The sequence below is a fragment of the Hippopotamus amphibius genome, chromosome 14 (genome assembly GCF_030028045.1).
Source record: "Hippopotamus amphibius kiboko isolate mHipAmp2 chromosome 14, mHipAmp2.hap2, whole genome shotgun sequence".
NCBI classification, from domain to species: domain Eukaryota; kingdom Metazoa; phylum Chordata; class Mammalia; order Artiodactyla; family Hippopotamidae; genus Hippopotamus; species Hippopotamus amphibius.
This window is the reverse complement of record NC_080199.1, coordinates 59,954,018-59,978,593: the sequence shown is the minus strand read 5'-3', so window position 1 is coordinate 59,978,593 and position 24,576 is coordinate 59,954,018. Positions and strand designations below refer to the sequence as shown.

The 24,576-nt window shown below is 43.9% G+C and overlaps 1 protein-coding gene across 3 annotated transcripts in view; it reads left to right on the top strand.

The window, feature by feature from the left end:
- Window positions 1–7,243: 7,243 nt before the first annotated feature.
- Window positions 7,244–24,576, top strand: part of RUBCNL (rubicon like autophagy enhancer) — a 40,528-nt gene continuing 23,195 nt past the window's right edge. Inside the window, exons 1-2 of one of the 3 annotated variants that reach the window (XM_057707822.1) lie at window positions 7,244–7,773; window positions 23,029–23,631. In XM_057707822.1, coding sequence (XP_057563805.1) covers window positions 23,121–23,631 — 511 coding nt within the window. In that variant the 5' untranslated portion in view covers window positions 7,244–7,773; window positions 23,029–23,120. Of the gene's footprint in view, window positions 7,774–8,011; window positions 8,120–21,492; window positions 21,641–23,028; window positions 23,632–24,576 lie in introns of those variants that run through there. The other 2 variants (XM_057707824.1, XM_057707823.1) reach the window with 2 other exon arrangements.

Below are 24,576 nucleotides of genomic sequence, written 5' to 3'. Positions count from 1 at the left end.
ATTCTATTGGCAGAAGAGGGAAGGTAAGCTTATCATCATCGTACCCTCTTCCTTCCCTTATTGTCACCATCATCACCACGTGATGGCTATAGTGTGATCAGCGTCTACCATGTGCTAGTCTAAGTGCTTTTCACGTTACCTTACTTCACTCTCACGACCTGTCTATAAAGTATGTATTTCGATAATAATAGCTACCATCTATTGGATGCTTCCTGTGTGCTAGATAGACGCTGTGCTAAATACTTTACATTTATCACTTCATTTATAGTATACAATGGTGTATATGTATGCTATATTGCCAGAACAAAGGCTATACGAGTCCTGTGTTTCTCTCTGTAATATCAGTTTAAAGGAAGCTAATTTATTTATCTGCAGCCTTCCTTTGCTTCCCTAAATTATCCAAAGCACAGCACAGTGGTACTTTTGAAGAATGTGATGTTCTTGGCTTGGTATCATCCTCAAGAATCAGAGAAATTTATCCTGCTAAAGACAGCAGGAAAAAGGAATTTCAATGCCTATTTGGTAACTAAGCACATGGAGAGCAAGATGAGACAGAGAGTTCTGAGCCGAAAGTGCAGAGAGCCTGAGTAATAGTCCGGAACAAATGAAGTGCACAGAATGAATGGCCAAGGACATTGTCACAATGTTCTTGCCTGGGCTATTAGGTCACCCCGGGAAAACACACAGCTATTTTGAGGATGGAAAAGAGCTTTGTGTGTGCCATCCAGCTGCTCCCTTGCCTTCCTGCAGGCTCTGAAAAAAATCAGTGGTGGATGCAGACAAGTGATACTGTTAGGCCTTTGCTACTGAAAGCGTGGTCCACGGCTCAGCAGCTCTGGCATCACCCATGAGCTTGTTGTAGCATCTGGGGCCCCACCCGAGAGCTACTGGATCCAAATCTGCATTTTACAAAGATTCAAGGTAATTCCTATGTACATCAAAGTTTGAGAACTTAAGAAATATTAGATCACCAAGGAAGGAAAATGCAAACATCAGTCCCACTGTTCAGAACCCTTTAGTAGCTCCCACTGCCATCAGGATAAGGCTCCAACTCCTTAATGTGGCTTTAGACTCAGTCTCCAGCCACCTCTCCCTACTCTCCCCTCTTATAGTCTAGCCAAATTCAACTTAGAGCAGCTGTGGGAACCAGCCAGGCTTTCTTTTTGCTCTATGTGTTGCATATATTTCTGTGAACTGAAATAGGAGTGTCCTAAAGCCAAAGAAATATAGCACCAGTTAGGAACAATGAACATGCAAAAGAGGTCTCCTGGCCTATAGGAGCCCAGTGAGTGTGAATGTGGCCAGGTCAGGGCATCAGCTCTGCACACAGCTTGATTTGAGATGCACATCTCTTCCCAGGAGGGTTCTTGAGTCAGCAACTTTCAACTGATGGCATTTTCCAAGGGACCTTTTTATTTACACTTGGTTTGACTCTCTGACAGCAGCTCCAACACCAGAGAATGACAACGGGACTCTTGGGAGCCCTTCTTAGCTGACCAAATGTTGTTATGATTCATTGATGTGCTCTACTTGCCTTTCCTTCTTCAAGTACGCCTAGTGTTTAGTGTTGGACATGGTATGGGTTTCAGCTGTGTTGACAGGAATGTCACAAGCTCTTCCACCAGCCAGCCTAAAGGGCCTTCACATGCCTCAGAATAGAAATGAAGCTTCCTCTTGCAGGAGGGAAGTTACTACTGGAGGCTAAGACTAGGCACTGATTTTTTTAATTGAATCGACATTTTCCCTGTAAGTGGAAAAGACAGCTGGCTATGATCATCACAAATTCTCTGTTACTTCAAGTCCATTTAATTTAACTACCAATTTCTTGGTAATAGAGGCATTCCCTCACAACTAGTCATAGAGAGAGAGAGATGATTCAGCCTCAAATTTTTCTGACGATCAATACTACACCAGTTATGGCTCACAGGCTCTATATTTTGCCAAAAGCTCATTGATTCAACAAATAGTTTTAAGAGCCTATATTATATTCAGAGTACTTTGTTGATCAGAGGGAGGGAAAAAAAACACTGAGATCTCATCAGGGGAGTCCAGGAACCCATTTGTCAGGGATACCACACTGCAGCTCCAGGAACTGCATTTCATCAGTGCAACCAAAGTCAGTCAGTCTCTCCGGGTCTGTACCAGTTTCCTATTGCTATAAATAGTAATAGTTTCCTATCACAGAGCTGTAGCAGTCTCCTATTGCTGATTTACAATATTAAGAATTTAGTGGCTTAAAACCGTATACATTTGTCACTGTACAGTTTTGAGGGTCAGAAATCTAAATTGGGTCTCACGGGGTTACAATCAAGGTGTCCCCTGGGCTACGTTCCTTCTGGGAGCTCCAGGGAAGAATCCATTCCCGTGTCTCTCCCAGCTTCTAGATCTTTTTTTTTAAAGACATTTAAAAAATATTTATTAATTATTATTATTATTATTCTTTTGGCTGCATAAGGTCTTAGCTGCGGCACGCGGGATCTTCGTTGTGGCACATAGGCTTCTCTCTAGTTGTGGCATGCGGGTTTTCTCTCTCTCGTTGTGGCACACAGGCTCCAGGGTGCATGGGCTCTGTAGTTTGTAGCTCATGAACTCAGTAGTTGTGGCACGTGGGCTTAGCTGCCCCTCAGTGTGTGGGATCTTAGTTGAACCCACGTCCCCTGCGTCGGAAGGCAGATTCTTTACCACTAGACCGGTGGGGAAGTCCCCCAGCTTCCAGATCTTGTCTGCAGTTCTTTGGCTCATGGCCTCCTTTCATCTTGAAAGCCAATGATGGCTGGTTGAAGCTTCATCACTTGCATCACTTTGAGTTCCCCGCCTCCCTCTTTTACTTATAAGGACCCTTGTCATTACACTGGGCCCTTGAGCATCATCTGGGTTAGTTGGTCAGCAGCCTTATTTCTATCTGCAACCCAAATCCCCCTTGCTGTGCAACATAACCACAGGTTCTGGGGATTAGGATGTGGACATCTTTGGGGGACCATCATTCTCCCTATTACAGGATCTGATTTAATCTGATGGAACTCGCTGGGGATTCATATATAAGCAAGAATGATAATTTATTACTATTGACTATGAGACATATAACTTTGGGGGAGTGGAGTAGGTTGGAATGCTCATATTGACTGGTCAGCATCTCCTTTCCCTGCAGGCAAATTGACACAGAAGATCAACTTTTAAATAGAAGATAGCTTGGAGAGCATGAAATCAGAACATCAAATCAATGGTGAATGATTTTAATGTCTGGTGAAATGAATCAGTGAGAGAGAAGCCATTGGTTCAGTCCATCTATGTTATGAAGATGTAACTTCCATTCATCCATTGGCATCCATTGTACTGGCACATTAAATTTTTTAATTTTTACATTTCATGTAGCAAAATAATTTCTTGAGAAATTCACTTGTTTTGTTCTTACTGCTTTGCAGAAAAGTCTGAATGAATGAGATTGCTTTTTTCTTACCTCCCTGAAAAGGGCCAGCAGGGCTTTGAGTCCCCCAGGGCAGAATGAAGAGATTTTTGTATTTGGCGGAATTGTGGTTTTGTCGTATGATAAGTGGAAAGGCAGGAGCTGCCTGAGTGGGAAGTAGCTTCTTCAAGAAGGAGTTAAGGGAGAGAGATTCTTTTTTTTTTTTTTTTGATGGTAAGGACCTAGAGGGCCTGTGAGAGGGTCAGACTTTCTGAAGGGGCATTTGGATGCTGAGTAAATGCATTCCTAAGAGCCTGGTGAAGGATACTGTGCCCACATTTGGCACAGAATGATGGAACTTCCCAAATTAATAGGCTTCAAAACATGCAAGAATAAATATGCAATGACCATGATGGAACAAGACCAGAAATCTTTCCTCGGATGTTACATAAGCATCTGGGCTCTTGAGAAGTTCTAGGGAAGGAGCAAGGCTCTCCAACCCATGGCAGATTTTTCTTGCCACTTATTCAAGTTAGGCATACCAAGTCAACTTAATTTAATTTAGAAAAAAATTTAGAAAAATAAAGTAACTTTGTTATGGTAACAGAATTACGGAGAAAAATTCAATACCAGCCATGCAGGATTTTATCTAGGTGTTTCAGCCTTTCCTTATCAAACAGTCCCCGTGAAAATGACTTGGGGAATTGTCTACACTGGGCTAGAAGGCTCCCATAGAAACTCATGAAATGTCAGGCGTGAAACACTGAAGGGTCAGCTCTGGGAAACAGATGTGAAAAATATACGACGTGGTTTATGGCTTGAGGTACAGAGGTAGGAAAACATGAAGAATTCTTCCAGAGCAATTGGTGGGCCATTGTGGATCTTAGGGTAACTGGGGCAGGAGTGAAAGAAGAGACTGAAAATTGGGTTGAGATCACAGTAAAGAACACTTTCATGTTGACTAAGACACTGAACTTTGGACGTACTAACTGTCCCCAAACATGGGATAATTTTAGCTGAATGTCTTCCTCTTTTGTAGGATGGCATTCAAATCACACCCCACAAGCCACGTGAAGAGTTAAAATTTTCATGAAACACCTATCACATGACATACAGGACTAGGTCCTGGGGAGGAGGCGTTGTAGGGGAAGGATTTCAGAAATGAGTAAGGTCCTCTGGGTCCACAATCTAGTGGGTAAGACAGAATACAAACAACTTAATATTTTTAGTTCTAACGCAGATAACTCTTTCCCACTGCACTCATGCGAGACCTCAGATTGTTATGTATACCACATTTTTCATCATGAAAATAGACCAGAGAACAGATGCAGCTTCCGGTTCTGTTCCTCCAGCTGAGGGCATCGTCAAAGAGGAAAAGCAGGGACTGTGTAATGAAGAGAGAGAGGAGGAGGACTAGGGGACAAGATTTACTCATTATTTGTCAGGCCAAGGGCATGGGCCCCCCATCCTAACATCTCCACGGAACAGGCTGACTCTGGGGATTCCTTGAAACAAAGAGTATTTTCACCTGGGTCCACAATCCTTTTGTTTTAACTGCCTCTGTCTCTTAAAGGTAAAGAGGCTCTTTCAGGGCGTGACGTCTCTGAGTGAGCCACTCACAAACCCCAGACTCCCTATCACAGCAGAAGTCAATAGTAAAGTGCTAGGACTCTTCTTCCTTCCAAATGGGAGAAGTGCAACAACCCAAAAGCTGGGCTCTGGCACCCCAAAAGGAAAGCAAGAGAGAGCAAGATTTATTAAAATTTAAGAAACTAATCCCCAGGGGTAGGGGCCCCTCTCAGCATACTGCTTTCCCTTGGGCTTTTACCCTAAAGAAGTATCACAATGTGATAGTAGATTTTCAATACAAACATATGTATTTATTATAGTAAAATTCATATATATTTTATTATGGTAAATATACATAACACTATTTTAACGATTTTTTAAGAATATAATTCAGTGGCATTTAGTACATTTGCAATAATGGATAACCATCACCACTATCCATATCCAGAACTTTCTCAGCATCCTTAACAAATACTCTGTATGGATAAACACCTCCCCATTTCCCCCTCCAGGACCTGGTACCCTCTATTCTATTTTCTGCCTCCATGAATTTGCCTATTCTAGCTTCCTCATGTAAACAGAATCGTACAAATTTGGGGTTTTGTGGGTTTAAAAAAAGTGGGTATCTTTCAGACAGACAGACAGACAGACAGGAGGAAAAGAAACAGAGACAAGCCAGATGCAGCTTCCCTTGGCTTTTCCACTCCCTGGCGCATGTCCTGGCTTCCCTCCCACACAGGAGGGTCCCTCCTTCCCTGCATGTCTGCGTGGCAGTGATGCCATTAGGCTCCTTCTTGAAGCTGCTTCTGCCGTTCATCTCAGCTCATTTCCTTCCTGTTCTGTACAGAGGCTGATTTGCCCTTTGCTGGCTCTGTCAGCTGAGCTCAAAAACAGGGTCGCATCTCTGCTTCTGGCACAAATCACTTCTTGTGCAGCCTCGCTGGGTTTGGGCAGGCAGCTGCCAGGCTTCTAATCTCCTAGAAGGCCATCCTGGCCACAAAGGAGCTTTGTGTGTGACCAATGTGAGCTGGGCAAGAGCCTCACTGGTTGAAGTAGTAAGTTGTTCCTGGTACTTGCTCTCACTGCCCTTGAGACCCAGGGCCTGGAGGGCACTGTGACCTGGCAGATGACCTTGCCCATGAAAAATAAAACAAAACCTTCCTCTGCTTATCCCACGTGGTTCTTGGTTTGTAATTATCTGTGACTTTCTCAGGATTGACCAATTGATGAGGCAGTCTTGGAAAGCCTATCCCTCAGCATTTAGTGCCTGGGAAATTCTACTTCCAGATCCCTGGGGTGAACAAGGCAGACTTCCAGTGGGTGTTCACACTTTGAAAAATCTGTCCTCGAATTCTCTTAATTCTAGAGATACTCCTCCAGAATGTGGGCTTTCTTTATTTGTGACTAGATGTGGAATGTGTATACTCAAATTTATAGGATGCCCCACACAACAGTGCATAGGCCAGCCTATTTATCTCTTTACCTGTTATTAAAGATGATTTCAAAGTGGCTTCAGAGGGAACTGAACAAATCTTACTGTCTTGGCCCAAAATCTCCTAGTCTCCCTACAAGAATGCTGTTTTTGCCTTGGACTGTCCAGTCTACCGCCTACTCTGTTTTTTTTGTTTGTTTGTTGTTTATTTGTTTGACTAGTAGATTCTGATTTATTTTGCACATTTGCCCTTGTTTTAAGATTCTTTCTCCCAGTCTCTTCCTGATTCCTCCCCTCCTTTAAATATTCCTAAAAAAGGCTTTGGTTTGGCGCCTTCATTTCATTCTTCTTCTGTGTCTTGCTAGTGGCATGCTGGCAACTGGACATAGGGTTTTGTTTTAGATACATCTGCTTTCCAAGCCCGACTGTGCTACTCCCTGGCTGTGTGACCTTGGGCAAGTAACTTAACCTCTCTAAGCCACAGATCCCTCCTCTGTGAAATGAGAAGAAATGATTTGCTATTCTTGGGGATACTGATAGGACTGCCGAAAATAATTAGGAAAAGTAGCTGGCACATAGCAGAGACTCCACAAATGTTAGCACACATCCCATGCCCTTTCTTTCTTGATTTAGTTTAATGTAAGACCTTCTCAGTCGGCCTTCAGTGCACTTGAATTCCTGAGACAGAACCCCAAATGTCCAGAGTTCTTTCAAGTCTAAGCCAATCTAGGCTCCACACCGACTGCCCTCAACGCAAGGGGGTGATTGACATCATTCACCTGGCTTGTGATCCTAGTTCACACCGAGCTCTTCATCTGAAGAAGCAGCGACTACGCGGCGCCTCCCCTTAACTACTCCACGCCTGGCTGCGCCAAGGAGGGGGATGTTTCAGAAAGACCCCGGCAAATAAAGCCCCAAATACCCGTGACGTGGTTCCACAACCTGGAAGTGACAAAGGACAAAGCCAAGGAACCAAAAGGAGCGCGATGCGGGTTTGGTTTTACGGAACACAAGGGCCTCCTCTAAGCAAGCCAGGACTGGCTCACCTGCGTGTTGTTACCGGGGCAGGTAACCGGGAGATTCTTTGCCCAAGAGGCGTTAGGGTGCTGCTGGAGCGCGCTGAAGCTCCCTAGGGGCCGAGAGACGCCGTGCATTCAGCCGTACGAACTGTCAGGGCTTAGGTTTCCCTTTGCGAGAACTTTCTGTATTGGTTGGCAGCTTCTCCCCAGCTTCCACCGCGATCTGCGTGCTCTCTGCGGCACAGCTATGATGGGATTGCAAACCCTCGCTGCAAGCGGACGAGGACGATTAGTGGCGTTCTCGGAGTGGGGGTTCCGCGGGGAGCAGCCCGCTGAGGCTCGAGCTCCGGGTAAGTTGCAGGTCCCCCCTGGGCCCACTGATTGCAGTGCAGCCTTGAATCCAAATTACTAAGGAAGATAATTTCAGGCAATTGCACTGATGCCAAAGACCGCAGCTTGGAGCTTTGGGGGTTGGGCACTTAAGTCCGCCAGGTCTGTGATGGTCTCGTTTCGACCCCGGAAAGCGCGGTTCCATCTGGGCCCCCAGCGAGGGGTAGGGCGGGATTTCCGGAGCGAACCGGGGGAAAGGGGAGCGCAGCTGCTCCGGCGGTCCCCAAACCGCGTCACCCAGGCCCAGGGTCCGGGGGAACGCAAGGGGCCCGAGTTCCTTCCAGCTCGCCTCCTCGGCGTCCCTCCGTGAGTAGCAGGCCGGGGAGTAGCGCTTTGCTTCCCCGGGGAGCTTCTCGGATTGCTTGGGGAACGCTGGATTTTTTGGTTGGCGTGGGGAGATGGGGATGGCGGCGTCAGGGCCCCGCTTCCCCCTCCTCGCTCCCTCTCTCGGCCGCTGGGGGGGCGCGCAGCGACCTCGCCACGCTGCTCGGAGCCGCGCCAGAGAGCAGCCGACGCGCGGCGCCCACCTGGCTTTCCGCCGCTTGGGTGAGCCGGGCGGGGCCGGGGACGCGGGAGCTGCGGGAGGTGGGGGGAGAGGGGGAGGCCGCTGGAGGGGGTGGGTGGGAGGGACCCCAGAGAGGCGCGCGCGGAGCGGAGACTTGGGGGTACCCCAAGGTAGGTCAGGGCAGTGCCGAGTCCACCCCCCGCCCCGACCCCCCACCCGGGGAGAAGGTAGGATGGAGCTTCTCGGCAGAGGTGGCGGGTCTTTATGGAGTTGACTTGCAAGGGGGCGGGGGGGGGAGGGGGCTGTGCTCGGCTTGGGTCCGGAGGGGCGCGGGAGCCGGACCGCAGGGCATCTTTGCGCAGGGCATCTTTGCTCAGGGCGACTCTCAGTGACCGCAAAGCCTGCGCCCTAAGCGGTCCCGGACGCTGGGTTCCGGACTCGGTGGCTTTTCTCGGTTCCATAAAAGCGTCTCCCTGATACGTCCACACCTGGTGGCAAACAACTTTTTGCTGCTTAACTAAACTAGGTTAGAATGGGAAAGCGCCGCAGGAGGTTTCGTCCGAGCGCCAGGTGTGACATCCACCTGCTGAGATTGCAGCCGAGAAAGCGGATGCTGCGTTTCACCCTCACCCCGCCTGCCCGTGAGCTCGCGGGAGGTTTGCCACTGACCTTCTGCGAAGTTGATGCTGTCAGCTTGGAGAATGCAGAGAAGCTTCCGAAGAGGGGTTATTTAGCCTTAATGGGAATGAAGAGTCAAAGGAAAGGGGATATTCAAGAGCTGCCCGGTGTTGTTCCAGTGGAATTTGGAAGGATCTTTTAATTGAAGATGTGCAGGCAAAGTGCAAAGGACTGAGGGTCGGCAAACTTGCGTTCTTAGACCCTGTCCTGAGGTCGAATAGCAGTGAGGTCCTGGCAAGTCAGGAAACCTCGTTGAACCTCAGTTCGCTTGTGTGAGAAGTGGGAGAATAGTTCCTGCCCCACCTCACTGGGTAGTTTGGAAGAGAACTGGAGGGAGGGTGGTGTTTTGAAACGTATCAAGTGTGGTTTCTACAAATTAAGCATTGCTGCCCACACCTTTTTCCTGGCCACCAACGGAACCCTGCTCGTAGCCGAGTTAAGGCAGGAACTTGGCTGCAGTGCTGGCGTTTTCCTCGTTACCTGTCAGAGGGGCGAGATGTGTCTGTTTCTCAATCTCTTGCTGCAGTTCCTCTTCGCGGTACAGCCACCGTGAAGCTGCCCAGCACAGTGTGACATCAGGGGACAGGAACTTTGCTTGTCAACTTTTCTAGGGCGTGTACAAAGCGGGGGAGGTGCCCTGAGAGCTGGAGAAAGTTGAAAGTGGTTGTCGTGGCGGCTGGGGGTGAGATTTGATTGGACGTTTTCTTTGGGAGACCGTTGGCTCCGAAAACATTGTTGGCTTTCTGAAGCTGGAGTTCTTGTTTTCTGACGTGGGGAAGGTTCTGTCAGAGCCAAGGACAGACATCCAAGAATAAGCACTTTAATTCGAATGTCTTTAGAGGAAGATAAGTAAAGAGCTCCGGAAATGTTTCCCACAGAAATCATAGCACATTATAGTAGCAGGGACAAATTTGAATAGTTTCTCTTATTACTAAATTTAGATTCATATATCTCATACTGAAAGGAGAGATTCGCACGGTTGGTTGTATTGTTAAAATGTAAGCAGTCCTTTTTGGATAAGCACGTCCAGCCTTCCAGAGGTTATGCCTGTATGTCATATTGTGTCTTTTCATGATACCAAACAAGACTTCTGATTCGCTTTTCCATTTTAACTCAAAGGAGTTGAAGGATGACTCATTTAAGAGGTTGGGTAATAAAACTAGACTGTCTTATACAGAATTGTAAATCTTTATAAAATAACACAAATGGTGATAATAAAGCTAACTTTTATAGAGGCTAGTGTGCCAGGCTCAGATGTGCGTGTTACAATGCATTTAGTTCTCACAACAGTCTGTAAAGAAACTGAAGCACAGAGATGTTGAGTGCCTTGCCCAAGGTCACACAGCTAGTAGTGAGGAATTTCTCTCAGATTGGCATAACAATTACATTTGATTGGTACTCTTGTGCTCTTTTTTTTTTTAATTCAATAAAGTTTTTTTTTAAATGGTCCACAAAAAAAAAAAAAAAAAAAAAAAAAGGAAAGAAAGAAAAGAAAAGAAGCCCTGCAACAATAGCTACTCCCCACCCCTAAAATAACCTCCTGGGACATTCAACTCAGCCCAAGTCTTCCAACCCAGTTACTCAGAAGCCTATTGTCCATCAGACACTGTAGCAGTCCCTAATTTTCACACCTTGTTTACTAAAGACCCTGATTTAGACTGAAATATACACAACTCTGAGTGGAATTGTCCTAGCCCCTTGTCACCCTACTGGAGGCTCCCTCCTTTCCATTGTTCTTTTGAAAATCTGACTGCTTTGGGGGAATCTGTAAGTTCCTAAGTCAGAACAAGAAGAAAAGAAAGGAAGAAGTTATGAAAAGCAGAAATAGCTTAAGGGAGTAGACTGGTGCCCACTCCCAGGCAAGATTGCCTCTGGTTATACCCTGAACCAAAAATATCCTCTCCCACACTGTTCCATTGTTATTGTTTTCACTTCATTTTGTCACACAATCAGAAAGTCTAGGAACTGAAAAGCCATATGCTTTAACAAAGTATACTCTTGCAGTTACTTCTAGGAAATAACTATTCGTCACTTACATTTCTTTTTTTTTTTCTTGTAACATTTTTTATTTTAAAGTCTATTTTATCTGATATGACTATTGCTACTCCAGCTTTCTTTTGATTTTGATTTGCATGGAATATGTTTTTCCATCCCCTCACTTTAAGTCTGTATGTGTCCCTAGGTCTGAAGTGGGTCTCTTGTAGACAGCATATATATGGGTCTTGTTTTTGTATCCATTCAGGCAGTCTGTGTCTTTTGGTTGGTGCATTTAGTCCATTTACATTCAAGGTAATTATCGACATGTATGTTCCTATTACCATTTTCTTAATTGTTTTGTTTTTGTTTTTGTAGGTCCTTTTCTTCTCTTATGTTTCCCGCTCAGAGAAGTACCTTTAGCATTTGTTGTAGGGCTGGTTTGGTGGTGCTGAATTCTCTTAGCTGTTGCTTGTCTGGAAAGCTTTTGATTTCTCTGTCAAATCTGAATGAGATCCTTGCTGGGTAGAGTATTCTTGGTTGTAGATTCTTCCCTTTCATCACTTTAAAAATATTGTGCCACTCCCTTCTGGCTTGCAAAGTTTCTGCTGAGAAATCAGCTGTTACCCTTATGGGAGTTCCCTTGTATGTTATTTGTCGTTTTTCCCCTGTTGCTTTTAATAACTTTTCTCTGTCTTTCATTTTTGTCAATTTGACTACTATGTGTCTTGGTGTGTTTCTCCTTGGATTTATCCTGCCTGGGACTCTCTGTGCTTCCCAGACTTGGGTAGCTGTTTCCTTTCCCATGTTAGGGAAGTTTTCAACTAGAATCTCTTTCAATATCTTCTCAGGTCCTTTCTCTCTCTCTTCTCCTTCTGGGACCCGTATAATGCAAATGTTGGTGCGTTTAAAATTGTCCCAGAGGTCTCTTAGGCTGTCTTCAGTTCTTTTCACTCTTTTTTCCTTGTTCTTTTCCACATCAGTGATTTTCACCATTCTGTCTTCCAGGTCACTTATTCGTCCTTCTGCCTCAGTTAATCTGCTATTTGTTCCTTCTAGTGTATTTTTCATTTCAGTTATTGTGTTGCATATCTCTGTTTGTTTGCTCTTTAGTTCTTCCAGGTCTTTGGTAAACTTTTTGATCTTTGCATCCAGTCTTTTTTCAAAGTCCTGGATCATCTTCACCATCATTATTCTGAATTCTTTTTCTGTAAGTGTGCCTATGTCCTCTTCATTTAGTTATTTTTCTGGGGTTTTATCCTGTCCCTTCCTCTGGTACAAAGTCCTCTGCTTTTTCCTTTTCTCTATCTTTCTGTGGCTGTGGTTTTCAGTTCCGCAAAACGAAATACTGCTGATACTGCTTGATACTGCTGTCTGTCCTCTTGTCCGTCACTTACATTTCTGAATGCATTAAATCACATTGCTTTCCTCCAAACCTCTTTCCTCACTGAACTCTGCAACCCTGAGGGAAGAAAACTGCTGGTGTTGGAGGGTTGCCTGTAGAGGTGGGGGGCAGCTGTGACTCACAGAGGAGACAGGGGCACTGGCAGCAGGGGTTCTGGGAAGTGCTCATTGTGTTCTTTTTTTCTTAACTTCTACACTGGGTTTTCTCCCACACAAACAGGCAGCAGGAGTGAGACTGAGGGCTCCGGAGCAGGAATCCAGGACCCTGAACTTGCCACTGAATTGCTGTGTGATCTTTCCTTCTTTTTTTTTCTGAGCCTCAATTTTCTCATCCACAAAATAGTGATAATAATCCCAAATTAAGTGAATGCTTTATTTCTCACTGGAACTTGGAGTGTGAACTGTGAAAGAAACACTTCTCGGCATGTAAAGGGAAGTTTCAGAGTCAAGTGTTTCTGTCATCTGTAACAGTAGGCTGGCAGATAGCAAATGAGTAAAAGCTGGAGGAAACTACACACAATGCGATTTGCCCAACAATTATGTTTGAAAATGGTTTTAAAAAATTCTTTTGTTCTGTTCTTGGATCCTTAGCATCACGTTTATGAAAAGAGATAAATGCAAATTAGACCTCAAAGTTTTTCTGGCAGGTAATATTGAATAGCACCCACTGACAGCAAATGCTTGTCTCTGCTTGAGTTCAGGTGATGAAAATTGGAGGGTGGAGCATTTTTTTTTACCCTTACATTCTTCTACATCCTTTTATTCCAACAAGCTATAGTGGGTCAGAGAACAACCGAGTCCTGAAAATATATGTAAGTTACTTAGCTGTTCTCTTTTTCTTTGGAAATTGTTCTTAGAAGACGGCTTTTGGGATGCCCACTTTAAATCAGGTAGGAGAGGAAACGAACTTCTGTATATGCTTCTTTTAAGGGTATTTTAAACAATATGGTTCAATTGTCAGATTATTTAAACTGTCCTATGACCTATGTAAAAATCTTTCTTTTTTTGGGGGGGTTGGGGGGATGGGAGCGGTTCTCACTCTTCCTTTAGACTGTGGTCTCTATGGAGATTTGGGCTGAGGGAGGTACCCATGTCAGGGTTACTGGTGTTGCCAGGCTCACAGCAGCCACTCCACGCTTGGTGACTTTTGATGGTCTGGAGAGATGTTTGGATCTGTGCTATTTAAAGGTCTTCCCTTCACCCCTGTGCTGTTGTAGGTAAGAATGTGGACTTGGAGCAAGACTGCCTGGGTGGGAGACTGACTCCATTGACTAACCATGACTCCGTTTCTCATCTGTTACATAAAGATGGTGTTGTCATATCTACCTCATAGGTTGTTAGGAGGATCGAGTGTGTGTGTGTGTATGTGTGTGGTGTGGAAAGCTTAGAACAGTGTCAGGCAAATAGTAAATGCCACCTAAGTGTTAGTAATGAATTGGTGATGATGAATAAGTTATCAGAGGATGAGTGCTATGGAACAAAAAAGGGCAGGGACTTCCCTGGTAGTGGTTAAGACTCCATGCTTCCACTGCAGTGAGCACGGGTTCGAGCCCTGGTCAGGGAACTAAGATCCCACCTGCTGTGCAGTGCAGCAAAAATAAATAAATAAATTAATTAATTAAAAAAGAAATTGGGCAGTAAATGGGGATAGTGTATACTTCTAGGAACGCAGTTTTTAACAGGAAAATGGTGAAATGCTCAACCCAAAGGTAAATTTGAAGAAGACAGGGGTACAGAGGTAGTTTGATAAGGATGTCAGAGAGGTAACTTAGGGACACATGGACAGATGTAGCACATGTTGAAGGTTTTTTGTTTTTGTTTGTAACTTGGGAATTTTCTCACGGAAAATTTCAACCATTAAGTAGAGAGAACAGCCCATGTGCCCTTCTCCCACCTTCAGCAATGATCAGTGTGGCCAATTGTTTCATCTGTATGACCCCCTGGCACTTCCCACGTTTTACTTTAAAGCACATTCAAGAAATTCTATTAATTGTTTCTAAATACTTCTGTATGTATTTCTAAAAGATAGGCACTTAACCAAACGTGACCTGATACTTAACCTCTTTGACTTTGTTTTCCCATCCTAAATCTGGACCAGCAGAACTGCCCTGAAGTGCTTGTGTAAAGATAAGGGTGGACACCTGGAACCCTCAGTGTAGACTGTTGGTGCCCAGTTACTCAGCCACCATGCTGGTGCTGTTGGTCTTTACCAGCCCTTGTTTTTTTTTTTTTTTTTTTTCCATACATAGTTCAGTCGTGGCATTTTCACTTCTACTTACTCTCTCCCTTCTCCGTACCTACTTTAGGCACGTTTATTCTCTACTCCCTTTATCTACCTCTACTTCCCCTTTTAGCTTTCAGTGCTTTTGTTCTCAGCCTGACTTACAGCTTGTACTCCTTTGATCCCCGTGGCCCATGAAATACGCACTCTAGTCTTCCCAGACCTTTGTGAAGGGAAATGGATACTTGGCCCATTTCATTTTTTCGACAGCATTATGGAGATTGAGATAGAATTGACACAGCAGACAATTCACCCAATTAAAGTGTACAATCCAGTGGCTTTAGTGTCTTCACAGATATGTGCCAGCCTTACCACAGTTGGTTTGAGAACATTTAGAACCTCAGAAAGATACCTTTTACCCCCTATCTTCTCATCCCCCAAAGCAACTGCTAATCTACTTTCTGTCTCTACGGATTTGCCTATTCCGGATATTTTATTCATTCATAAATAAAGAGCAATATTTTTGTCTTCTTTCACCTAGTAGGGTGTTTTCAGGACTCATCTATGTTGTAATATGTATTAGTACTTCCCTTCTTACTATGGCTGAATAGTATTACATTTTATGGCTGTAGTATACTTTGTTTATCCATTTATCAATTAATGGACATTTGGATTGTTTCCACTTTTTAGCTATTATGAATAATACTGCCATTAACATTCATGTAGGTATAGAAACATCAAATCACTGTTTTGTAATAGGAACTAACATAGTGTTGTAGGTCAATTATACTTCAAAAACAAACAAACTTATAGAAAAAGAGATCAGACTTGTGGTTGCTAGTGATGAAGGTGGAGGGTGGGGATAGGGGGATTGCATGCAGTCCGTCAAAAGGTACAAAATTCCAGCTATAAGATAAATAAGTACTAGGGATGTAACGTATAACATGAGAAATATAGTTAACAGTGCTGTATATTATATATGAAAATTGTTAAGAGAGTAAATCCTATGAGTTTTCATCACAAGAAAAAAAAGGTTTGTTTTTTTTCTTTAATTTTGTATCCATATGAGAGCATGGGTGTTCACTAAACTTATTGTGGTAATGGCTTCATGATGCATTGAAATCAAATCATTATGCTGTAAATCTTAAACTTATCCAGGGCTGTATGTCAGTTATATCTCGATTTTTTAAAATTCATGTACAAGTTTTTGTGATACAAGTTTTTCATTTCTCTTGGGTATATAACCAGGCGTGGAATTGCTTGGTCAAATGGAAACTGTATGTTGAGCCATTTGAGGAACTGTCAGACTGTTTTCTAATACGTCTCCCCATTTTATTTTGCCCAAACATGGGAATCCAGCCATCTTTCAAGTTCAGGTTCCTACCGTTACTTTGGGTAAATTTTTGTATTAATATTTTTCTAAGTCTTATTTAGTTATCTAATTAAATTAATGTAAAAAGACTATAAATAAGTGCAAAATGTTTTTTTTTTTTTTAAATAGGACGTCATAATCAGAAAATTCTGGGGACAACTGTTCTAAAGGCGTGGAGTCTAGTATACGTAGCTGTGTGGTTCTTAATCCCATGCTTTGTGACAAATCTGATGGGGAATTCTCAAAATTACTTTTCTAATGAAATTGGAAATACCTGCTAATTTCAGCCCAGATGGAACAGGTAAATACCGGTGGAAGGAGATTTGGAGCAGGTGTCGGACTTTTTATTTGACTTCTGCTGATTATTAACGGTGAGACTTGGGGCAAGTCCCATAGAGGTCTGCATTTCAGTTCCCAAATTGGCCTAATAACACCTGAAATATCATAAGCTTTCATTGCGCAGAATGAGAGTGTCAGTGTGACATATGCAGTGACCACAGGAAGTTAGTCATTTGTGCATCTTGGGCAACCCTGCAGTTTTCTTAGGCAAATGTCTGGGGTTCCTTGATCTTTGCCCTGGTGGGGTTTTCCCCTTCCCACCCCACCCTGCTTTCTGTCCTTCTTCTGTGTTCTTCTGACAACAGACCTTCAAAAGTAAGGGTCATTGCTGGGCACCATCAGAAAGTCTACAAACAGTAAATGCTGGAGAGGGTGTGGAGAAAAGGGAATGCTCTTGCACTGCTGGTGGGAATGTAAATTGATACAGCCACTATGGAGAACAGTATGGAGGTTCCTTGCAAAACTAAAAATTGAGTTCCCATATGACCCAGCGGTCCCACTGCTGGGCATATACCCAGAGAACACCATCGTTCAAAAAGACACATGCACTCCAGCATTCATTGCAGCACTATTTACAATAGCCAGGACATAGAAGCAACCTAAATGTCCATCAACAGATGAATGGATAAAAAAGATGTCGTACATATATACAATGGAATATTATTCAGCTGTAAAAAGGAATGAAACTGGGACATTTGTAGAGACATGGATGGACCTAGAGACTGTCATACAGAGTGAAGTGAGTCAGAGTAAAACAAATATCGTATATAAACACATATAGGTGGAATATAGAAAAATGGTACAAATGAACTGCTTTGCAAGGCAGAAATGGAGGCACAGATGTAGAGAACAAACATGTGGACACCAAGGGGGGAAAGCGGGGAGGGTTGGGGGGGAATGAACTGGGAGATTGGGATACCATATTGTACACTCTATGCAGTTTATTGTATGTTAACTGTATCTCAATAAAAGTTCTTAAAAAAAAATAACGTAGCAGCTTTTGGAGCTATTTATAACAGCCCCAAACTGGAAACAACTCAAATGTCCAGCACTAGATGAGTGGATGAGCAATTTGTGGTACATCTATATGATGGAATTCTACCTAGCAATAGAAAGGAACAAACTACTGTACACAACAGCAGGAAGGGATCTCAAAAACGTCATACTGAGGGGAAAAAAAACATATAAAAAGAGTACATACTGCATGATTCAATTTATATGAAATTCTAGAAAAAGCAAAACTAATCTGTAATGACAGGGGGCAGATCAATGGTTGCCTGGGGCTGGGGCAGAAAATTGCCAGCAAAGGAACACAAAGGAACTCTTGGGTGATGGAAATGTTCTGTATCATGACTGTGGTGATGGTTATAAGGGTGTATACATTTATCAAAACTCATCAAAATGTACACTTAAAATGGGAGCATTTTATTGTACGTAAATTTATCTCAATAAAGTTGGTTTTAAAACAAGAGCTGAAAACAACAACAACAACAAAAAAAAAAGCAAGGGTCATTGCCAAAGGTTAAGTTGACCGGAGAGGAGTCGTGTGATGCCACCAGCCACCATGGTGATATGGTACTGTTTCCTTCCTGGTGCTTTTCGGATGAGAACACAGCATTCAGCACATGCGCAGTGGAGGTGCAGCTGTCTGAAAATTGCACTTTACTCTGACCCTTGGCCACTGTTATGGGATAAGTGGAGGTGTATTATTGGGCATCTTAATGGTTTTTGTGTGATCTGTGATTGCTTGAGTTTGGAGGCATCCTTGAGGGATGTGAGCCTTTCTTTACAGTCAAAGCATGAAGGGAAGTGGATACAGAAAGATGGGAAGAGATTCTGGGGAACTGTGTTAACCAAAGAGCTCACACGCTATGGTTAAAGATCATTTCAGTCTCTGCGTGCTTTTGTCTCTTACCAGGCATGCTCAGTAAGGCACCATAAAACTGAGAGACATGAATTTGACCTTTCACCCTCAACTCCTGTTTGTGATTTCTCTAACATCCTGTATCCTAAGGAAATGGTTGGCAGACATTTTCGGTCGTGATCTCCAGTTTCTTCTACAAGGTGATATCTGTTCTTGGCTTCCTCTCTCAGGCAACAGAAATAACCAATATAACCACGCTTAGGTACTATTGGCTAGCTTGTTCATCCTTTTATTCATATACTCAATATATTTATTGAGCACCTATTATGTGCCCCTGTTCTAGATACTAAGGGACAGAGCAGTGATCGAAATACAAAATTTTTTAAATTGCCCTCAAAGATTTTACATTCTAGTGGGTGTTAGTCATTGAGGTTAAATAAAATGAGGATCAGTGCTGAGAAGTAAGGAGAGAAAAACGGAGTTGCAAAGGGGGAGAGGAACTATTGGGGAGGGGCGGCTGCTATTATTTATAGGGTGAGCAGGGTGACCTCACCGAGAAGGTAACATTTAAGATGAGTCTTTACTCTGATGCTCCCAGTTATGTATGCAGGTACTAGTTAGTACTGAGGCAGAGAAAATCCTGAATCCTAAACCTGACATTCTTACACCTATTCATGGGGGTATCTTTAGGGTTGTTAGGGGTATTAGGAGCTAAAGCTGTTGATCTACCATCAATTGCTGGCTGCTTATGGTCTGCAAGGCTTTTGTGAGGTCCCTATAGAGGTCATGGTGGCTCACGGTGAGTCATCGGCTCCTCTTGCAAAGCTTGCATCTTTGCAGCGGACACTGTACCACAGCAGTGGTCCTAGTAATGCAGTCATTCTCAACGGGACCACTGACTCCAATGCACAGGGACCTTCCAGAATGACTTGAGCGGGGGGTGGGGCGGGAGTAGGGCAGGGGGACGTCCTGGAGTCTCTCTTTTGTCTAGGGCCTTTGCTGCTGCACATGTGTTAACTAGTAATCTGGCCTGTGTTTACCCTCAATGGAAAGTCTCAACAGAAATGACAGTAAGTTTTGCAACTGGATTTCTCTTCCTTTCCGATGTGTTTGGAAATTGACTTTATCATTGCACCCAAGCATCTCTGATTCAAAAGAGCTCATTTATGACAGTGGGAATGACTTTGAGAAGATGCCAAGCGTTCCTTAGATTCACATTACCTCCTGCCAATCAGTGCCTGAAATGTATGAATGTACATGTTTAGTCCCTGTCTCCTCTCCATCAGAATGTATGCGACTGGAGGGAAGGAAGCTTATTTTAGTCATATTATCTCAGTGCTACCAAAATAAAAACACCGCCAGTCATGTAGTAGATGCTCAATAAATATTTGTTTAATTGAGTAACAGGCTACAAGCAATGTGACAAAAAGCAACACAACCGGCAACCATATCTTGGTATCTCATGAATTATCCATTGCCCCAAAGATCAAGAAATGGAGGTGATCTCTTATCACCAGGATCCAGACTTTATTTCCGGTCATTGCTCTCTCCTCTGTGTCAGTCTGCCTCTCAGAGGAACTCACGCTTCTAATGAATATCCAACCTGGCTTGTCGTCCTTTCTCTGCCACTACCCAGCTGTGACTTTAGATACGGCTTTGAATTTCCCTGGGCCTGTTCCAGCTCTAAAATGTTCTTATTTTAAAACCTGGCAAAGCCAACACCTGCTGGCTATTTGTGTGAAGCGTGAACACCTTTCTAGAAGGAAGTAGAACAAGCACCTGCTTCTGAAAATGACTTTTTGTAAGGAAGTCTGACTTTGCTCAGTGCAGTTGATTCCATATCTGGGAGCCTCACAAATAACGTCATTCTCTTTGAATTATTAACTTTGTTTATAAAACACAAGGATCGCTACTCTTACCATTTGTTGGAGGTTGTGTATTTTTCATATGATTTCACATCTGTAATCACCTCGCACACACAAAACCGGATATGACATGTAGAAAGCTGAGACTAAAATATGACTGACATAGCTTCATTCTCTTGGAAATAGTGAGATTATCTTGGGCTTTGGACTCAGAACTAAAATTGGCACTAATATAAGAAAAGATTTACTAAAAGAAAGTCAATCAAAAGCAACATGAATGAAGATGTTCATTGCTGTATATTTTATAATAGTGAAAAACTGAAAATTTTCATCAATAAGAGTCTGGCTAAGGAATTATGATACATTTATGCCATTGAAAGTGGTAAGATAGTTAAGATAAAGGATATACACCCTCAAGACATTTTGAGAGAAAAAGAAAGTATGTTTAGAGTATGTCTAGTATGATCTCTATAAAAAAGAAAATAAAAGATATCTTCTGATCTGTCATATGCATGTTAATTCATAGGAAAAGGTCTGGAAGGAATGAAATGGTTGACAGTGCTATTTCTGGGAAAGAATTAGGATTGGTGGGGCTTGGTGCAATGGGAGTCCTTCACTTTTTACTCTAGGCTTCTGTGGGGCATTTTATAAAACTATGGTCATGGGTAGGGTTTTGTTTTTGTTTTTGCTTTGTAATTATAGCACTCAAAATTACTGGAGTGGAAAAGATGTTTGACAAAGAGAAATTGGGGTACAAGGTGAGATTTGAGGTCAGGAGAAGGATGATGAAACACTTCAGGTAGTGAGTGCTGGCAGTTATCACCAAATCCTGTGATATTTTGTGACTGGTGATTTGGAGCTTATGCCATGTTCTCAGGGTGATGTGTATATCATCCTGTAATACAGCCAATATATATATAATCTCCTGCATCACTCCAAAAGCTATGACCTAGAATGGAAGTCCCCCAAATCAAGAAAAACCAAAGATCTTTAGTACAATTTTCACATTACCTTCTTTCGGTCCCTTTGTAAGCACTGGGTGAGAAAAATTTTGTGTCTTTAGGAAACACTGATTCTCTTCCATCCCTGGGTAAGTGGGCTACCATAATAGAGCAGTTGTATTGACCACAGGAGTCTTTCCTCTAGCCTGTGACTTTATGTCCACTTTGTTGGATTCGCTCACTCAGTCTGTAACTTTTACCGAGCCCCCAGCTGCCACTCTGAGACAAAGCCCTTGCTCTCCTGGAGCTTGTCGTCAGGGGGATGGGCCGAGATGACAGTAAATATCAGGAAGTGAGAACTACTGTGATGAAAATTAAGCAAGATTATGGGATGGGGGTAACCAGGGAGCTACCTTAAGAGAGGTGGTTAGGAAAGACTTCTTTGAGGAAGTCATTCATAAACCCAGGCATGTATAAAACAGGAAGGAGCCAGATGTGTGATCATTTGAGGGAAGAGCGGTCCACGCAGAGAGACTAGAACGGGGCCCAGAGAGTGGGGAAGAGCTTGAGGGACTCAAGAGCTTGCTGCGTGGTTGGGACCTCCAGAGGGTGGACAGGTGAGAGAGGTCTGCAGGACAAGATCACGTCACACCTTAAGGACCAGGTAAGGACTTTGGATTTTATTCCAGATGTGATGGGATGCTATGGTGGGGGGAGCAGGGGTCGATTAGGGGAACGATTTAGGTTTATAAAAGATGTCTCTGAATAACTTGATGATAAACAGGTGAGAGTGGAAACAGGGAGACCTTTGGGAAGATGGCAGGAAGTCCAGTGGGAGAAGATGGTGACGTAGACTAGGGTGGTGGCTATAGGTATAAGCTTGCTGGTGGGTTAAAGATGGGGAGATCGGGAAGGTAGGGTCCGTGCTGACTCCCAGATTTGGGGCTTCAGCAACTGAGGGGGATGTTTCCTGAGATGGGGAAAACCAGGCAGGAGCGGACTTGGGGGGGAAAAATCAGTGTCTGTTTTGGATATATCAGGTTGTGATAAATGAATGTCAAATAAGCAGTAAGATATGCTAGCCCAGAGTTCAGGGGAGGTCAGTAACAGAGAGCCATGTGGGAGCTGCCTATACATCATGATGGTGTTTAAAGCCCTGGAACTTTATGAGGAGCAAAGTCTCAGGCTCGCGGCAGTGTGCCTGTGGACCCCACCCTTCCTTTAGGCTCAGCGCCCAAGCAGACGCCTCCATCTCTAAACCTTCCCCTTGCCCACCTTGTTTTGGCTGTTGAAGGCTGCTTGGAGCTTTACAACGTGAGGGACGGTGGGAGAACATTAGGAAGACACGTGTGCTGGGTCTGTAATTAGAGATGAGAGAGCTTCTCCTTTGTGTCACTCAGCATTGTAACCACTGCCTAACTTACTAAAGCTAAAAACTGAGCGGAAAAGTGAGTGCACCATTGTAAAGACAGAGTCTAGATTCACAGTGTGGTCTTTAGATATTATAAGCTAATCATAAATTTATACTGCTGTTATAATCTAAGTATCATAAGCTCATGTAAAGTTATACAAGACAAAGTTTTTAGTGCTGTTGGTTGTTCTCTGTTCAACATGCCACGTGCCTACTTTGTTGAAATACAAACTAAATAAAAATAAGAAACTATGAAAATGCGCCGTTACTTCCAGATGGCTTTCCTAATTTGAGTGTGATAGTTAATTTTACTGGAATAATGCATGGAGGTTTGACATTTTTACCTGTTTTTTTTTTTTTTTATCAGCAGTATCCTTATACAACTTTATCCTTGTATAAAAATAATTATTTTATGCTTTGAAACTCCTTTCCTATCCCAATGTCACATCCCTTATATTTGCCGCTAGTTTTGTGGCTGATTTATTTATTCATTTTTTACTTTTAAATCCAAACAGAATTTACTGTGTTGTATAGGGCAAAGTACAAGCTTTATCTCTCGTTTCTTTGCTTCCTCAAAAGAATTGGGAGTTAAAAATATGATTGAGCCCCTGTTTATTGTGAACAACTCTTGGTCATTGCAGATAAGCTTCCCAGCCCTCCAGCTGACCACGTGGTGAGTTCAAGTCCTAATCCAATAGCACAAGGGAAGTCACACCAGCCCTGAGCCTCGAAGATGGTGTCACAGTCTGCGGGCCGGCAGGACTCTCCTGTGGACCCCTGGGAAGGGGTCAGCGATGACCCCGGCGACATCGATGGTTCACCCAGCCTCCTGGACGCGGACCACCCCTCCTGCCCATCAGACATCAGGTTCACGAGGCACAGAGCTGCCTGGATTAACCTCCAGTGTGTGCAGCCGCAGCTGCAGGACTCGCCCCCCCAGAGCCACATTGCGGGGGACACTGCCTCTCCCTTGGGCCCTTCACCACTCTCTCTCGGGGACTCTGTGGCAGAGACGTCATTGTCGAAGGGCGCTGTGGACTCCACAGGCAGCTCCTCTGCCCGGGGCTCAGCTGACAAGGGCAGTGACTTTTCTCTTACCTCAACGGAAGAGGGGGCAGGGCTGCCAGGATGCTGTCCTCGGACGTCTCTGTTCACAGCCTCCAAGACTGTGGCTGCTCCCCCGTGTCCTAAGGCTGACCGTGCTTTTTTCAAGCCTTCCCAGCTGACAGCTTCCGCTGATGCAGGTAACTCTAGTCGGAACTTCCCCCTTCCTGTCTGTTTTCACACGTGCTGCGCCTGGGGCTGAAGCCAAGTGTTCCTCCTGAGGGAGAAGCTTCTGGGTTCCCACGTTGCCCGCCAGCCAGGGCGAGAGATCAGTTCATGTTACCTTCAGCCCAGCGACCTGGTCGGTCATTACAGGTGGAGTCAAGGATTCCCCTTCTCCTTCGACTGCAGGGGAAAGTCACCTTAGCTCAACTTAGTCGACAATCAGTGTCACCTGCCATCTTGGGGCAGGTATGTGCCCTGCAGAAAGGCACCAGAAGTGCTCTGTTACTCAGCTTGGTGGTGAAATGTGGTCCAGACAGAGTGAGCTCCTGTTCACATCAGGGCTGACATAGGAGAGGAACTCGCCCCACCTGCTATATAGATTTACCTGGACAGGGCGTGGCTAGAAAAATAGTACGATTTAAAAACAGTGGCCACAATTCCTCCAAACTGGACAAAACCTTTTCCTGTTAAAACCAGGGCTCCCATTGCTATGAGGTCACATGTATATTCCTAAAATACTGAACTTCCTAAAATGAGATAATCCATGCCAAATGCCACTCAGGAGTCAATAAACCAGCAATTCTTGTTGTTATAATTTGTAGCCTGCTTGTTTTTAAATATTCATTATGCTATTTTCACACTTTGCATTGATGTATATTTCTGCTGGAATCCTAGTTCAAATGGTCAATGAAAATTTTCCTTTCAAAACAGTTTTAAAAGCTGCCTGCCTCTATGCTCTGTGTGTGTGTGTGTGTGTGTGTGTGTGTGTTTATTTCTCAATAGCAGGAACCACTTCTCCCCCTTTCCTAAAATACGGGGTTTATTTGTTCTATTGAAACTTTTGAAAAGTCAAAGATGGTGACAATCTATAACATATTTTTAATAGTTTAAGAAGAGCAGATTTTGGACAATCTTTCCAT